Genomic DNA, 17881 nt, shown 5'->3' on the forward strand with positions numbered 1-17881 from the left:
TGGTGTAGCTGGTGCAGGGGGAGTTGGGGCTCTCTGTGGAAAGGATGGTCTCCCAGCTGGAGCTGGTGTTGGTGGTGGTGCTGGAGGAGTTGGTTCTCCCTATGGAAAGGATGGTGTCCCAGCTGGTGCAGGAGGAATTGTGTCTCCCTATGGAATGGATGGTGTTCCAGCTGGAGCTGGTGTTGCTGGTGTAGCTGGTGGTGCAGGAGTTGTGTCTCCTTATGGAAAGGATGCTCTCCCAGCTGGAGCTGGTGTTGCTGGTGGTGCTGGAGGAGTTGTGTCTCCCTATGGAAAGGATGGTGTCCCAGCTGGTGCAGGGGGAGTTGTGTCTCCCTATGGAAAGGATGGTGTTCCAGCTGGAGCTGGTGTTGGTGGTGCTGGTGGTGCTGGAGGAGTTGTGTCTCCCTATGGGAAGGATGGTGTCCCAGCTGGGGCTGTGGCAGGAGCTGCTCCTTTTCTCCTTGGAGGTGACGGAGCGATGGGATCCCAGCGTGGCAGGGACGCTGGGCTGGGCAGAGCTCCGGGATATCCAGGGGGAGCAGGAGGAGAGAACTTTTCCATGGAAGGGGGGGGTGTGGGTGGCTCTGCAGTGTGGGGCACTGGGTCTCCCTACGGCAAGGACGTGGGATCATCTGGAGCCTGGGCTGGTGCAGGAGCTGGTGGGAGGTTGGGAGGGGATGGAAGGGATTCATTCCTTGGTAAAGGAGGTGTGGGAGGTGGTGGTGGACCAGGTGGTGAATATGGAAAGGGCATTGCCAGTGATGCCAGAGGATCAGGGAACCAAGGTTCAGCTGGTGACAGAGGGTCACTGTCAGGTCAAGGAGATGTCTGGGGTGAGGGCAGAGATTTGGGACAGTTGGGCTCCCTTTATGGCAAAAACTCTGCCTTTGGAGGGGCAGGGAGCAAATCCTGGAACAGACCTGTTGATGGGAGCAGTTCAAGTGGTTTTGGTCAAGGTCCACCCAGTCATGACCAGATGTCAGCTCTTTTTGGTGGGCTTGCCCCAGCAAGCCAGAGAAACGAGGAACCTGACCTGGATGTGAAAGCAAAGGATCTCCCAACCAGCACGGAAAGTACAGCCCAGAAGAGACGGTCCTGCCTGGATGATATCAAAGGTACGTGGTGGTTCAGTGGCTCGTTGGTGACTCCTGGGCTTTGCATTTGGATACTCACGTTCCTGATCCTGCAAAGAAATGGAATTTTATGGGTCAGGCAAACAGAGCTCTGTGTAGAAATTTGGTTGTGATCCCTTCCTAATTCTCCCACTGATTTGCTGTTTATCTTACACAACTTGCTCTGATCAAATTGCCTTCAATAATTGAATGATCTTTGCTTAAATGATCTAAGTCGGGTCTCATCTGCTCATTCAAACACGTTTCACATCCACGTGGAACCGACCGATTCCCATAAAGTTTCAAGGAATATCATCGCGTTTCTTTGATATTGTCGTAATTTAAAACTTGTTGCTAATTTAAAACTTATTTTTTCTAACATCTAGTGCAAAGAACTGTGGTTTTCCAAGTTCTGGGAACAATTCTTTGCTTCTATTTGGTTCTGTTTGATCAGGCTGAATGTAAAGTGCCTGCTTATATTGGATTATATAATGTAAAGAGCTCTTTTCTCTTGTAACATCAGAAATAATAAGGTGCTGATATAGTAAAAGGGGAGTAATGTGTTTGCAGCTGTTTGAGTAAGACCTGTGGCTCCACTAGCAAGATGATGATGTGAAAATTGTAGAAATGAGGAATTTCAAATGTACAACCAAAGGGGAATATTCACCTGATGGGATTGCTGACAAGTTAGAAACTATCAAGGCAAACAAAATATAAATAAGGAAGTAAAACAAAATTGGAGTTCAAGGGGTGTTTATTAGAGAGGGGATGAGGTTGTTGATGGAGAAGAACTTGGGAAGGGAAAGAGGAATACAGGGGTGGAGAACAGTATTCCTGGGTCTGTTTGGGGGAACATGGTCAGGCAGCCCAGTGTCTGGTCAGTGCAGAGGAAGAGGATGATGAAGCAGGGTATCCACACCCTGGAACAGCCTGTTTTTCCCCAGTGGCTGCAGAGGGAGCCAAGACAATCAGCACAGACATAAACTGAACAGTGTGATTTGTGATGACTCCATTGCCCAGGGGTTGATGGTGGGACTGTACCATGAACAGGCCAGGCTGGCACGTCCCTTCTGAGGGTACCCAGGTGGTCACAGTGTGGGGGCACAAAAGCCTGTCATGACCACAGGATGCATGTTTTAAAAAGCTCTCTTTTCTCTTCCCATGGTCTCCCCATTTCCCTGTGGCTGCTCAGTCCCTCGCTGTTACCTCAACAAGCAGCTGGCCACGGTGCGGGTGGTGAAGGGGGACCCAGCCGAGCTCTCCTGCACCGTCAGCAAGGATGACGTGACAGGAACCTGGTTCAAGGACGGGCTGAAGGTGGGTGTCCTTCCACTCATTGTTTCCTTTGGTCAGCAGTGCTCTGCTCTCTGCCTTTACTCCCTAAGTGCCGTGTCAGGGTGTCCTGGTGTCCTTCCCTCTGCCCTCTGCTGCAGCCAGAGCGTGACCCTGGAAGGAGTCACAGACTCACAGAATCCCAGGACGGTTTGGGTTGGAAGGGACCTCAAAGACCATCTTGTTCCCAGCCCCCTGCCAGGGGCAGGGACTCCTTCCACTAGCCCAGGTTGCTCCCAGCCCTGTCCAACACTTACAGGGTTGGGGCATCTGTTTCCTGACAGAAACCCAGGAAGATTTCTCCCCTTCCTGCTGCCAGACATTCCCATTCTTGCTGACAACAGCCAGCTCTGTGTTTTCCATTCTTTTTCAAGGATGGAGATGATGTGGTCACTTCCTTGCAATGCAACCCTTCTTCTTTTCCTGGGTGAGTGGGAGAAAAATACCAAAGCAAGGGAAGAATCCTCAAAGGATCTTTCAGGCGGGGATATCGTGGAGAGTGTTCATTCAAATTAGTGCTTGAGGTCAAGCACAGGCATCATACAAAATTATAGGGTTGTTTAGGTTGGAAAAGACCTCTAAGATCATCAACTCCCACCTTGAACCCATCACCACCACCACATATCCATATCCTATAGATATATTCTATATCCTTTATTCTATGTTCCTAAAGAACACTGCAGAGTGATTCCAGCTGTGGGATCTAGATGATATTGTAGGACTTCTGAGGTGTCAGACTCAAGCATTGATCAGAAGTTTTGTCATTAAGAACAGAATGAGAGAGCTTGGAGGCTGAACTAACATTTATTTTAATTGATCTTTGAAAAAAATCAAGTCTTTGTGGGGGTTATGTTGATAATGCTTCTCTCAGTTTCAGTTGGGATTGCTTTTTTACCCTTTTTTCCTCAAAGAATGGGTCTCTGTCCTTTACCTTGTAGTTGACAAGCATGCAAGGAGTCGTGTTTGAAAAGAAAGGTCTAGTCCACAAACTAATCATTAACAAAGCCGAAGATATTCATGCTGGGAAATACAGGTTTGAAGGTGGAGATGTGAAAACTGAGGCTTCAATTTTTGTTGAAGGTGAGTCTGTTCAAACCACCAATGCAGGACGTGAGCTTTGATGGGTTTTAAATGTAATATATTTTATCAGAGACCAGTAGTTGGTTATGGAGATAACTTTGTTATGAAGAATTCCAAGATAACTGAGAGATGGTTTTTGTGCAGGTTGGTGCATTTTGTATTCACAAATTTAATTAGGGAGCCTTCCCACACAGCTCCTATTGGTAACTCAATGATTTTGGGGTACACAGAACACTTTATCAGAGCAGGTTCTTAAGTCTTTGTGTTTAGTGTGTTGCTAAAGAGAAACCTTCTCCAGTGGAAGGATGGTGTGACACCACAAAACCTTATGATAATTATCCTGTAGCAAAGTACAAGTTTGTGAATCCCCGAGCACGAAACCAGTGAAGGTCCAAGTGCTGTGAGATCCTCAGAGTTCCTGGCAGTGTCCTGAGAGGAGCCCTTCCCTCTGAGCCTTGTCCTCTCTGAATTGTGGTTTTTAATGACTTTTTGTATCGCCTGGTCAGACCCTCCACAGGTTGACAAAGTTCTCCTCAAGAACCTGAGCAGTGTCCCCACAGTGGCCAAGGCGGGGCAGGCGGTGAAGGTCAGGATCCCCTTCGAGGGCCGTCTGCCCATCAGGGCCACGTGGCTCAAGGACAAGATGGAGCTGGCAGATGACACCAGGATCCGTGTGGACAAAACAGACACCCACACCACGCTGTCCATCCCCAGCTGCGACAGGAGGGACTGTGGGGATTACAAGGTCAGGCTGAAGAACGACAGCGGAGCCCTGGAGATCAACTTAAAGCTCGTGGTCATAGGTAAGAGCCCCATAAATCCACTGCTGAGCTCAGGCAGGGAACCCACTGACACTGGTGAAAATCTTGTTTGGAGCTGCAGGGTGTTCCAAGAGGAACAAGACTGCATTTTGCCACTAAATCAGGGTACAAGAAAAGATTGCTGACATGCCTCTTGCCCTTTAGTACAAGGTGGCACAAGTCTGGTTTGGGTTTTCCCAGCCTCAGCAGCTGAGTTTGGAACGCTGGGAGACTGTGGGAGATGGGACTGTGCTCAACATGCAAATCTGAAATGGGGTGTCAAGGCCAAATTCAACCCTACCATCAATGTCTGGGCCCTCTTGGGAGACCAGAAATTACATTCTTCCTGTGTTATCGAGCTGACCTGGTGCAGTGCTTATGGGAACAGGGAGAACAAGGGCCTGGCTCCCCCTTTCCATCAAAGTTAGAAGAGTGGAAATTTGGAAGAGGCAGTTTCAGTGCCCAGCCCTCATCCTGCAGCTGTGCCTGCATTCTATCGGGAACAGTCTCTCTGTATTCCACCAGGAACAGTCTTGCAGCAAGAGCCAGTGTGTGCTCCAAACCCAGGAGCATGTCTGGGTCTGGAGCCAACTCATCATCCCTCTGTCCATCTTTCCAGACAAGCCACAGCCACCAGCAGGACCCATCAAAGTTGTGGAGAGCTCTGCCAACGCCATCACCATCCAGTGGCAGCCCCCGAAGGACGACGGGGGCAAACCAGTGCAGAGGTACCTCGTGGAGAGGCAGCAGGCAGGCAAGAACGACTGGGAGACCTTGGGAGACACCCCCAGGAGCTGCACCACCTTCACCACCAACAAAGTGGAAGAAGACACGAGCTACTACTTCAGGGTGAGGGCCGTGAACGCGGAGGGGACGAGCGACGCGCTGGAGTCGGGCGAAGTGAAGGCGGCTGGCAAAGGTGAGGAGAACTTCTCAGCATTCACAATTCAGGTTAGGAAATCCATTGTCAAAGATGACATCAGAGAAAACTCACTGCATTTTGGGTGTTGCTGCAGATCTGAACTCCAATGGTTGCTGTGAGGCCTTCACACAAACCTGTGGAGGCTGCACAGCAAGAGCAGCAGTTTGTTGTAGGCTCTGGTGCTGCTGAGGAGGAGTTGCCTTCTTGGCAATGCTCCATACTGAATTGGAAAACCAGTCCCAGAGGGGAAATGCAAAATGCATCCGGATCAAAGGAAATTTTTCCCAGTGTGGCTACAAAGGGAACGTGTGAGGCCTTTTCTCAACTTCCTGGGCAAAGCAGTGTCTCCGTAGGTGCAGCATTTGTCAGCATGGTCACTCCCTTCCCCTGGTTCCCAAACAACTGAATGTTTTCTTTGTCCTTCAGTGGGTTCAAATACTAGAACAGGTTAACCATGAGCACAAATGCAGCACTAGAGAGAGCAATGCTGGTTCTTTCTACATTGATTATGTATTTTGAAAGCTTTAGCAGAGGGTTAAAAAATCCATTCTGGTCCCAGTTTCTGTCACTAAAAGCAAGACTGATGCTGACTGTTCCTACCACCTAAGAAGGACACACCTCACTCCGTTGGCTGACAGTGGAATTGTCAGTCCTGCTCACAGCAGGTCTTTTGTGAAATCAAAACTCAGGAACAAGGTCCGTGCTGGATCCAGGTTTTCAAAGCCCATCCATGGGAATACCTTGGGGAAGCTGGAAGAAGAAACGACACAGAACACTGTTTTATCTTGCAATAAAAATACACCTGCTAATAATGGAACCCTAATGTCTTTCCAGCTTCCCCTGGTGCCCCAGATCCCCCTGAGATCGTCAGTGCCAGCAGGGACAGCGTCACAATCTCCTGGAAAGCCCCTCGTAAAACTGGCACTTCCCAAATCAGGGGATACATCGTTCAGAAACGCAAGAAGGGCACCATGACCTGGCTGCCAGTCACCAATGGGCCTGTGAAAGGTGGGTATCCCGAATCCTGGAACAGTCTGGAACACTTGACAAGGCAAAAAGTTCAGTTGGGTTCAGGAATGGCTTAGGATCTCACACCTTTTCATGTTGGTCTTTTTCCTCTGCAATTCTTGAGCTTCTGACTCACCCCCTCACAGCCATTTTAGCCCATCTGAAGTTTTATCTTCTGTTTTTCTCAGCTCTGGTGTGTTCTGGAGTTTTCTCTCAACTCCATTTTTCTCCCAGCTGAGGTTTTGTGGCTGTGCCACAGCAATGCCAGCTCTTGGTTTGTGCCCAGCTGAGCCTGGGGGCAGGATTATGGTCTTTTCTAGGTTGTGTGGAGGCACCTGGAGAAGAGCACAGAGAAGTTCATGTTGCATCCTGGGACGTAGCTCCTCTGATGTCTCCAGTTTCTGGAATTAAAGCCTTCACTTCACACGTAGAACTATTGTCCTTAGTCCTACAGACAGGACTTTATAAATGCAAGGGATAGAAAGAAACCCAAGTGATGTGTGTGAGCTCCAGAGTGTGCTTTGACTGTAGCAGCATCTTCTATTAGGGGCAAGTTTGGACTTCTCAGGTATAGAAGGGTTTAGGATCATCCCCTGAGGAAAAGCAGGATGCATCCTGTATCCTTAACTTAATAACTCTCAACAGCACTGCTGAGGCTGCACTCTGAGTGCTGGGCCCAGTTCTGCACCACCTAATTCAAGAGAGACATTGAGGGGCTGGAGCATGTCCTGGGAAGAGAACGGAGCTGGGGATGGGGCTGGAGCAGCAGGAGAACTGAGGGAGCTGGGGAAGGGTCTAGAGAACTCCTGAGGTAGCTGGGGAAGGGTCTGGAGCAACAGAAGCAACTGAGGGAACTGGGGAAGGGTCTGGAGAACCCCTGAGGGAGCTGGGGAGGCTCATCACAGAGAAAAGGAGGCTCAGGGGGGACCTTCTGGCTCTGCAACTCCCTGACAGGAGGGGGGAGCCGAGGGGGGTCAGGCTCTGCTCCCAGGGAACAAGGGACAGGAGGAGAGGGAACCTCAAGCTGTGCCATGGGAGGGTCAGGTTGGACATCAGGAGGAATTTCTTCCTGGAAAGGGTGGTCAGGCCTTGGCAGGGGCTGCCCAGGGAGGTTTGGAGTCCCCACCCCTGGAGGTGTCCCAGGAAGGACTGGACATGGCCCTCAGTGCTCTGGGCTGGGGGACAAGGTGGGCATCAGGCACAGGGTGGACTCGATGATCTCAGAGGTCTTTTCCACCCTAAATGATTCTGTGATTCTGTGATTCAAGTGCTGTTTGATTTTGAAGGGAATACAAAGAACACATCCCAGAAGTACACACACACTTGGATAGGGAAGGGCAGGGGAGTCAATGACAGCATTTACAGCTCCTGAGGATGATTCAGTCCATAACTCTACCTGGAGTGAGGTCCTGCATCATTGTCTCCCCTTTCCTGCTGGGGGGCAGCTCCCCCGAGCCAACACACTCCTTTCCTTCCTGCAGACAAGAAGCTGAAGGTGACCAACCTCAAGAAGGGTGTGCAGTACGAGTTTCGGGTGGCAGCTGTCAATGCTGCTGGCACAGGAGATGCCAGCGACCCCTCCCAGCCCGTGTTTGCCCGGGACCCCACGAGTGAGTGCTCTGTCCTTCTGCTGCTGGGGTAGCTGAACATCCACTGGGGGTGTTAGTGGAGAGCAGACCTTCTGAAATGCTCTGTAAAAGTGTGTGAAGACAAAGATCAAATAGCTGGGGAGTGTTTCATGGTTGAGAATCAGCTCGAGGAAGGAGCGGGAGGATTTCCCGTGGGATGTCCAAGGGAAGGTGTGGCAGACTCCCTGTGTGGGGTTTGTGCAGTGTGAAGGACTCAGGGTGGGCTGCAGACCGTGTTGGGGGTGCTGTGGGTTGTCCTGCAGGGCTGGCAGGAACAAAGATCCACCTTTGAAGAGCCGGGACGAGGCGTGGGCACGACAGCAGGGTGGATATCCAGTGCTGTCCAAGAATGCCCGGGAATCTCAGGAAGGGATGAAAAGATGGAACAGAAATCCTAGAAAAAAATACTTTCAACAAAATTTCTCTTTCCAGAATCCCCGGGCCAAGTGCAGGAGCTCAGAGTGAGCAGCTGTGACGGCACCAGCGTCACCCTGGCGTGGAACAGGCCCGAGGTCAAGGATGGGAATGAAGTGAAGGGCTACGAGGTGGAGATGAGGCCTTCCCACGGCTCCAGCTGGACCAAGTGCCTCACCCTCCCTGCAGAGGCCACCTCGGGCACCATCAAGGGCCTCCAGCCCAAGGAGAAATATTTCCTGCGTGTGAGGGCCCTCAACGACAGCGGCCCCGGGGAGGCCGCGGAGCTCGAGGCCGTCATGGAGGCCGCGGCCCCCACGGGTGAGTCGGGGGCTCCTTCCAGGGGGACGGGAGCAGCTGGGGGTGATGGTTTATCAGTGGAGGGGTATGGACATACTGCTCACAGGTCACTATGATCGGCAAGATGTCAGCTTTATTAGAGGAAAGGCAGCTTATATACTGCTTATGACACACAGATGTGTGATTCTTTTGCAGGTTACATTGGATACATAAGGAAAACATACTGTGCTGTACAGTACTAATTGGACCACAACAGGTGTCCATAAAACTTGTTTACCTGCCAAAAGAACTCCTCCTTCACCTTGGCACAAGGCCTGCAGCCATATTAGTGGTGTAGTATTTTTTACTGTCTGCACCCAGCTGTGCCAAGGCAAAGGTCACAGAAATGCAATAGAAATTGTTCACACAATTTCTGTCCTCCGACAATGGTTTGGTCCGGGCCTTCCTGGCAACCAGGTCGAAACTGGGAAAGGGGCTATATCCCAGTATTCCACTCTATTTCTGTACGTAAGCAGAAGTATTACTACAAGGGGGAAGGAAGTTAGCCAGAGTCTGGAGCTCTTGGTTGGGGTTGCAGAGGAGGGGCAGCCCCGCTGAGCTCCCGGGGTTTGCTGTGGGCCCGGGGACGTGGCTGCTCCATCCTGACTCGGGAGGGGGGTTCTGGTGGCACAGTTCTGCTTTCTTAAGGGAAGTATGAAGATTCCTTTGTTTGCTAGCTCTCTACTAGCTGTGTATATCTACGTATATCAGTTTTTCCATTTGGGTTTTCAGGTGTTGGGGTTTACTCTTTCTTATATGTAAACAGGTTTTTTCGCAATTGTATAAGGTCACTCTAAACAAACCTACGTCCTGAGGACCTCACTGCCATTGTCCAAGCTTGCTTGGCCCCGGCAGATGAACCTTAGGATTAAAGGGTGGGCTCAGTTCAGCGCAGGCTGTGTCTCACCTAAAAAATCCATTGCGCAGGCTGGAAAGGTAAAAGACCTTTCCCAAAATCTTCGTTCGCGAAGACTGGCCATACATAAGTTTAAATATGTATATATATATATGTATATACTGCTTTAGCTCAGTTTATTTCAGGTCTTTTGGTTCCTTTTCCCCTCTTCCCTTTCCTTCATGTAAGGGGAGGGGAGTGCTTTCGGTGTGGATCTTCGGGGACTTGGGTGTAGCCAGGTCCAGACTGTGACAGAGGGCTGTGGGACACAGGGATGAGCCTCCTTCACATCCCAGACTGGCAGGAGGATGATGAGCACTCCGTGTCTCCTCTGCACTCTGCTGTTACCTGGTCATGTCACCAGGAAATTCTGAATATTCACCCGATGTTAGATGTGCAGAGCACAGCGTTCGGCCATGTTGGAGACTCATTAGAATAAAAGAACCCCCAAAACTCTCTCTTCTCTTTGCATTTATATTTTTATATTTTTATATTTATATTTGCAGAGCCTTATCACAGTCACCAGGCAGAAACCCCACATCCCTTATCCCTACCCACCTCTTCTAAGGGAAAATAGAGTTTTCAGTCTATTTTCATACAATCTTGCTGAACTAAGCATTTTATTTCATTCTCTCAAATCCCAATTTTTAGGTTGGGTTTTGGATACTTTATTTAACTTTTTAGTTTTCTAGGTTGAAAGTTTTTTACCATTTCCACTTTTCCATCTTGATTTACAATCTGTACCTCTGCTTTTTTTTCCCCTGCTGCTTGGGAATATTGCAGAATTACAGAAGTAAGAGATAATTCTGTGAGGGATTCATCTTCCTTAACTTGGGGCCTAAGGGGAATTGTCTACTTTTGGGCTATGCCTGGAGCTCCTTTTATATTCAGTCAGTAAATAGGTAAAATAAGTCCATCTGGGAAGCAGGTTTTTCAGTTTTGTAGTGGAAACACTAAATACAATTTAGCACTATTGTATTTGACCTTTAAAGAAAAATACTAAATACAATAGTATATTGGTTAAAAAATATATTTTGAATACTAAAAGAATATTATTTGAAATAAATAAACTCTGGCTGGTTTCCTGTGGGTTTTCTGTACTCTGTATTGAATGTGTAATTTGTAAGTGTCCCTCGGAATTTCCTTTTCTCCAGATACCATTTAAACCCCAAAGATCATCCCTGTGATGGGGTGAAGGGTGCCAAAGGGCCAATTGCTCTGGGACTGAGACATCACACGAACACAGAGATTGTTGTGAATGGATTTTTATGTCATTTCCCCTCCTTTGCCCGCAGTGATAAATAAATAACGACGGAATTTGAAAGGTGTAAACGTCCAACTATTGAGTGTAACCCTGTGTTTATCAGTTCCCCCCAGGTTACTGATCGACGACACAGTGAAAAACCTCCTGGTGATCAGAGCAGGAAACCCCATCCGGGTGAATATTCCCTTCGAGGTACGTGTTCCATGGATTGTGGAATTCCCTGCCTGTCCCTGTGCTGGGGCTCAGCAGCAGGAATGAAAACTGAGCCGCTGTTTTCTTGCCATGGAATTCAGTTTACGAGACACTGGGCAAATCCTTTGGCTGCCTGTGCTGGGTGTGCTTTCTAGGCGAGGAAAACAGCAGCAGAAATTCAGCTGTTGCTCATTGGCATCGGTGTTTTACGAGATTGTGGGCATTTATTAACCTCTGCAAACGAGGCACAGAGCTGTCCATCCAACCTCAGCAACGCTATCAGCATCTGCTGCTGCTCTGGCAGGCTTTAAAATCATTAATTTTTATATTATATATTTCTAGTTAACATTTATATTAAATCTTATATTTATATAATATAATAAATTAAATAAATTTTATTAGTATGTATAATTATATATAAATAAATAGTATTATAACAACATAAATATTAAATAAACAAAATATTACATTACATTACATTATATTATATTACACATTTAAAACTATATATTATATAATATTTTATATAATATATTTATAATATATTTATATATATATATAAATATTATATATATTATATAATATTATATATATATATATATATGATATATGCTGACCTTTCTCCTGATCTCTGGGACAACTGAGACCAAAGATGGCACAAGGGAAATAAAGGCTTTGAGGTTGTTTTTTCTTTCCAAACCCAACAGATCTTTTTTTTAAAAAGCAGAAAATATTAATTCCCGATGGCATCTGTTCTTGATGCAGAATAATTTGGCTGACATAGTTCTGAACACTTTGCTGCAAAAACATCCTTAAAGACACTGAGAAAGAAAACAGTTCCAAAGGAAGGTCAGAGCACATCAGGGATCTTGGATCCCTCTCGGGTCCGTATTCCTGGACGTGACTTTACTGTGTGGTGCAGGAACATATTTGGGAGGAGATAATGACACCACAGATGTAAAGACAGGATCTGGAGGTGAAGCAGGCGGGCTGTGACTCTGCTGTTGTTTGCAGGGCTCTCCCGAGGCAGTGCTCTGGTTGAAGGATGGGCTCCCCCTTCCCGGCCGGGCTGCCGTAAAAACCCAGGATGGCTCCACCCGGCTGCTGATCGGGACAGCAGAGCTCGGGGACAGCGGCTGCTACAGCGTGGAGCTGCTCAACGGGCTGGGCAAGAGAGAGACCTTCAGCTTCCAGGTGCAAATCACAGGTAACTCCTGCCAGCCGTGGGCACCAGGCGCTCCCGGGGTCAGGCCAGGCTGGGGGGGAAGGGATTGGGAGCAGCCCTGAGGGGAAGGATTTGGGGTGTTGGTGGGGGAGAGGTTGGACATGACCCAGCCCAGAACCCCCCGTGCCCTGGGCTGGTCCCACAGGGATCGTGGGCAGTGGGGAGGGGGGATCCTGCCCCTCTGCCCCCTCAGCTGAGACCCCCCTGCAGAGCTGCTCCAGCCCTGGGAACAACAGCACAAGGACGTGGAGCTGCTGGAGAGAGTCCAGAGGAGGCCACAGGGATGGTCCAGGGCTGGAGCCCCTCTGCTCTGGAGCCAGGCTGGGAGAGCTGGGAATGTTCCCCTGGAGAAGAGAAGGCTCCAGAGAGACCTGAGAGGCCCTTGCAGGGCCAAAAGGGGCTCCAGGAGAGCTGGAGAGGGACTGGGGACAAGGGATGGAGGGACAGGACACAGGGAATGGCTTCCCACTGCCAGAGGGAAGGGTTAGATGGGATAGTGGGAAGGAATTCCTCCCTGTGAGGGTGGGGAGGCCCTGGCACAGGTTGCCCAGAGCAGCTGTGGCTGCCCCTGGATCCCTGGGAGTGTCCAAGGCCAGGTTGGAGCAACCTGGGATAGCAGAAGGTGTCCCTGCCATGGCAGGGATGGAATGAGATGAGTTTTAAGGTCCCTCCAACCCAAATCAGTCTGGGATTCCGTGATTTACTGGGAACAGGCACCAAGCTGAGTTGGGCAGGGTGACCTGTGATGCAGTTTGGCCATTCAGGCACAGGGAGAACTGGGGAACAATCTTCCATGGGATTCAGTCTGGACACTTCATGACATCACTTGTCTGCAATTGGATTGTCTTCAGAGCAATCCACTGACTAAAACTGTTCTTCCAGAGTGACTCTGGTGGAAAGGGCCAGCCCAGGTCCCAAATACAGACCCTGCAAACCCCAGGAGCAGTTCCTGCTCTCTGGAATAGCCTGAGGGGGGTCAGCACAGGCTGTGGGACACGGAGCCCCAACTGGATGAGCTCTGGGAGCTGTGTCCCCAGGAGGGGCAGCAGTTCAGCTCTGTCACCCTCCTCTCCTCCCTGAGGAAGGGCAGGAGGCCCAGCAACACCCATGTTCTGCAGCAGCAGCTCAGTTCATGGCAAAAGTGTTTGTGTGGCTGGAATTTACCCCTTCCAATGATCGGGATCTTTACTGAACCCTCATGGGATAACATCCAAGTTTTTAGGGTTCTGTGCTGTGCCACTGTCCCTACCCCTGTGACATTATTTGCCCTCCCTTCACAGACATCCCACAGGCTCCTGGACCACTGAGGTTGGAAGAGAATGTTCCCAACACAGTGACAGTGACCTGGGAACCATCAGCATCCGAGAAGTGGGAGAAGAACCTCTACTACACCGTCCTGAAGCGGGAGTCCCAGAAGGGCGTGTGGCACGTGGTGGGGGACCTGCTCTACAACAACAAGTTCACGTTCACCAGCGTGATCCCAGGCAGGGATTATTACTTCAGGGTGGTGGCCAAGAACAGCCTGGGAGCCAGTGCTCCCTCTGAAACTGTGCAGCCTTGGAGGATTCGAAAAGCAAAGGGTAAAACAGCTTTTACAGATATTTGTCTGCGTGTCTTGTCGTGCTTGGTTTCTTTTATTGTTTCTAACACCCCATCCTGAAATGGGTCCCTCCTCCTAGGAATGTTTAGTTGCCCAGAACAGGAATGCCTAGAGGTACCCTGAGGAATTCCAGTTTTGTCCTTTCTGCAGGGACATTGTGCAGAGAGTCCCTTCATTCCCAGCCTTTATATTGTGCAATCTGCCACAAAAGGAATTCCTGGAAAAACCTATTAAGTGTTGCAGAAACCAAAGTTTCTGGCTCCAAAGTGAAATCCAGGGTCACGTGAGAAGCAGCACAGGTTACAGTCCATGGACACAGGGGATCTCTGGGACTTGCAGTGCGGAATTCCAGGCTCTTGGCAGCCGAGTGTCTGACTGAAAACCAGCCCTGCAAACTTCCCTGCTGGGAGCTGGACCTGAGGGTGTGTTCATGTGTCGCTGTTTGTTCTTTACAGCCGAGATCTGGGTCAGACCCCAGAGGTACAGGGGAGTCAACCAAAACCAGCACCCGAGGTTCCTGGTCCCGCTGAAGCCCCACGTGGTGGTGACAGGCAGTGAGTGTCACATGAGCTGTGCAGTGGGGGGCCACCCCCCCCCAAAAGTCACCTGGTACAAGGACAGCAGAGACCTCTCCAACGACCCAAACTACTTCTGCACAAACGTCTTCGGGGTCTGCTCCCTGGTCATCCTGGGGGTCACCAAGCAGGACGCAGGAGAATACATGGTGGAAGCCTCCAATGAAGTGGGTCGTGTCTCCAGCAGAGCCTTCCTCGCCATCAAAGGTAAAACCTGCAGTGCTCTTCCTCCCCTGGGGGATGCCAAGGGGTGTCCTTGCTGCCAAAACTGGTCCCGTGCAGCTCTACCTGCTGCCAAGTGCAGCCTCCTGCTTTATTGAACTCCTGGTTCCCTTTTTAGTGATCAAGGATGGAACAGAACTAGAAACTGAAAGGCACATGTGAAAAAAACCACTCAGTTTGTACACGAGACAGAGGTTTGGGTTGGCTCTGATCACATTTTTAGAAAGAACAATCCCATTTTCCTTGGATAAGATAATATCTTGGTTGGGTTTATCCCCAGTGCAGGAGCTGCAGAATAAAGATCTGCAGATGTGCAAGTGGAGGGGGAGCAGTGAGGGAACAGGGAAGGTTTGGTGGCCAGAGGCAATGGGAAGGGAGGAAAGGGAGGGACATGGTGAGGGGCACTGGGATCCTGATGGGAATGGAGGAGAAATGGGACTGACTAAGGATGGATAAACTTATGGATAAATATTGCTGGTGATTGTACCCAGTGAAACATCCTTTCCTTTGAGTCAAATATTTTCCTTTTAATGCAAAACCCCTCGGTGGGATGACACGAGTGGAGAAATGGGTCAGTTAAACCTCCAGATTTCCCAGATTTCACAGAATATTCTGAGTTGGAAGGGACCCACAGGGACCATCCCTGTCATCCTTTTGCAGGCACTGGTCTTTTTGGCCCTGTGAGTTTTTAGCTCCCCCTTTCCAGGGAGCCTTTTCAGACTATTTATCATCTCCTTCATCACAACACTGAGCCACTTCTCTTTCTCTTATTTCCAGACTCCGCCCTGTAGTTTGACCCTGCCAGGAACATCTCTGCCCTGCTCTGTGGATGAGAAGGTTTCAGTGAGGACTGGGCCATACCAAGCCTGTGCATTTATTTTCAGATGTTCACTGTAGCCTGAGGGGTTCATTTTTCACACCCAGTAATTGCATTTTGAACACGACGCTGCGTTTTAGTCAAAATCAGGGGGAAAATGCTTCAAGAGAATTGTATTTTTATTTTTGTAACAATCATGGCTTTCCACTAGACCTTTAAAACACACATTAGAAGCTTTGGGAACACACAAGATGAGAGGAGAAATAGTTGGCCAAAATGAAACTTTCCATGGAGAGCACAGGCAGGAGAGACCATCCCAGCACAGCCTCACCTGCTGTTGGGCTGCAGCAGGGACATTTCTGGCCACCAGAGATCTCTGGAGTTGGCCTTTCCCATGTGGTTTTCTAAGCCAAAACAACCCCTTTGGATTCCACTGGACTCTCAGCAGGTTTCCTAACTCTGGGAGAAGCAGTTCTGCATGTCTTGCACTGCCATAGCAGCTCAGTATGTTATTGTCCTTCACCTCTAAGTTAAAGGAATGTCTGCCTGCTCATTTTATCTGGGCCAGAGATGAACCCTCAGACCAGGCTGGCACGGAGGAGGTGGCACTCACAGAGCAAATGCCCTGCTGGGAAGGACTGGAATTCCAATCTGTCCCCAGCTGTGGCACTGTGAGCAGAGCAGCCCCACGGCAAGTGCTGTGAGAAAGGCTGTGCCAGCCCTGAACTGCCACCCCAGTGTCACCTCTGCACCCTCCCTGCCCCTGGCTCGTGGCACTGCTGGGATGGTTCTGCCTGATGCAAAAAGACCTTAAAAACCTTTCCTGTCTGAGCAGAAATGGGAGGTACCAGCAGACACCTCCTGCCACGGAGGGGGGATTCCACCACCGAGAGGGGGAGACTGGGAAGCAAAATGTTCTGGGGAGGGCAGGGAGGTGTCACAGCCTGAGCACCAAAGGTGCTGCTGTGACAGCACCCAGGAGACAGGAGAGATCAAAGACTCCAATTCCCTGGATCCTCAGACACCCAAACCCTCCCGTGGGGCTGAAATGTTCCCTTTGGTTACGTTTTGTACAACGTTGTACAGACAAACTGGAGATTATGAAATTAAACCATAATTCAGTAAAATCTACCACGAGTACGTGTTTCTTTTGGAGGGGGCAGCCCAGCCAGCTCCTGAATCCCAGCCCCTCCCTGTCTGCTGCAGTTTTCACACCTTGATTCAAAGAAATCAAACTCAACACCTTGATACTGTCAAGCCCTGTAATGTTGGGAATAACTCTTCCATAAACACTCCACTGAAACAAGGATTTCGTGAGCTTTTACTCCCTTTTACATCTCAAGCTCCTCCTTGACAGTCAATCATTTTATTCTTACAACATTAATCTTTAGTTAAAGGTAACCTAGACTTCTTTTACTTAAACAATCTTTGAAATGGTTTCATATTTTATTGCTACAAGACATCAACATCAATTTTTAGTTGAAGATAACTTAAACTTTGATCTTTGATCCACTTAATCTTTGATTGATTTAGCTCTCCAGAGTGTATCTTCATATCTTATCGTTACAGGATTTATTGATTTACCTCTTGAGAGTGTAACAGTCTCTAGAACTAATCCAAACTCCAGCTGCACAGGTTGCTGAGCTCCTTAATGTTTACTCTCTATTTTCTTAGCAGGGTTTAGGTAAGGATTTCAAAGTTACAAAATTTAAGGAGTTCTGGTGGGTTGACCTTGGCTGGAGGCCAGGTGCCCACCCAGCCACTCTATCCCTCCCCTCCCCAGACAGGAGAGAGTGAGGTGGAAAAAACAACTCGTGGGTCAGGATAAGGCAGTTAAACGTACACGCTAAAATTCCATGTGTGGCTCCCAAAATTGAACATGGACAAAGATTCCTCCCAGACAGAAGGTGCCAGGACAGAAAGGTCCAGCTCCCCACGGAGTGCCCAGGCTGGCCCACAAACTGCACCTGACAGCCCAAGATGACAGACAGGCTTTCACTCCTGGGAGAAAGGGCTGGGGGTCGTTTTCGAAGCCCTGCACTGAAACTCCCAAAATTCCATATGGATAAAGATCCCTCCCAGACAAAAGGTGCCCGCACAGAAAGCTCCTGCTGCCCGTGGGTCTGGGGCTGAGCCGGGGGGTATCGGGTGTCTGGGGGTGACCCCAGGGGCGGTACCGGCGCTTGGGGGGTACCGAGGTCTGGGGGTGGTCGGGGGGGGGGTCCGGGGGTCTGGGGGGGGGCGGGGGGGGGGGGGGGGGGGTTGGGGGGGTGGTACCGGGGCCGATCCCGGCGGGTACCGGGGATCTGGGGATGATCCGGGGGTGGTACCGGACTGGGGATGGGGAGGCGGCCCCGGGGGCGATCCCGGGGGCGTTCCGGGGGATTTGGGGGCGATCCCGGAGGCGGTGCCGGGGATTTGGGGGCGATCTCGGGGATCTGGGGGCGATCTCGGGG

At 49.9% G+C, this 17881-nt stretch overlaps 1 protein-coding gene across 13 annotated transcripts in view; it reads left to right on the plus strand.

Moving 5' to 3' along the window:
* Window positions 1-15939, plus strand: part of LOC113976573 (immunoglobulin-like and fibronectin type III domain-containing protein 1) — a 40827-nt gene extending 24888 nt beyond the window's left edge. For 4 of the 13 annotated variants that reach the window (XM_027701880.1, XM_027701883.1, XM_027701885.1 and 1 more), the window contains 14 exons: window positions 9-81; window positions 382-1115; window positions 2305-2429; window positions 3383-3524; window positions 4031-4327; window positions 4944-5243; window positions 6081-6254; window positions 7736-7864; window positions 8315-8617; window positions 10898-10986; window positions 12001-12193; window positions 13492-13791; window positions 14267-14593; window positions 15386-15939. In XM_027701880.1, coding sequence (XP_027557681.1) covers window positions 9-81; window positions 382-1115; window positions 2305-2429; window positions 3383-3524; window positions 4031-4327; window positions 4944-5243; window positions 6081-6254; window positions 7736-7864; window positions 8315-8617; window positions 10898-10986; window positions 12001-12193; window positions 13492-13791; window positions 14267-14593; window positions 15386-15399 — 3200 coding nt within the window. In that variant the 3' untranslated portion in view covers window positions 15400-15939. Of the gene's footprint in view, window positions 1-2; window positions 82-122; window positions 264-293; window positions 1116-2304; window positions 2430-3382; window positions 3525-4030; window positions 4328-4943; window positions 5244-6080; window positions 6255-7735; window positions 7865-8314; window positions 8618-10897; window positions 10987-12000; window positions 12194-13491; window positions 13792-14266; window positions 14594-15385 lie in introns of all 13 variants that reach the window. The other 9 variants (XM_027701875.1, XM_027701877.1, XM_027701878.1 and 6 more) reach the window with 7 other exon arrangements.
* Window positions 15940-17881: the final 1942 nt, after the last annotated feature.

Source organism: Neopelma chrysocephalum, unplaced genomic scaffold (assembly GCF_003984885.1).
Source record: "Neopelma chrysocephalum unplaced genomic scaffold, ASM398488v2 Primary Assembly neopelma1_172, whole genome shotgun sequence".
NCBI lineage: Eukaryota > Metazoa > Chordata > Aves > Passeriformes > Pipridae > Neopelma > Neopelma chrysocephalum.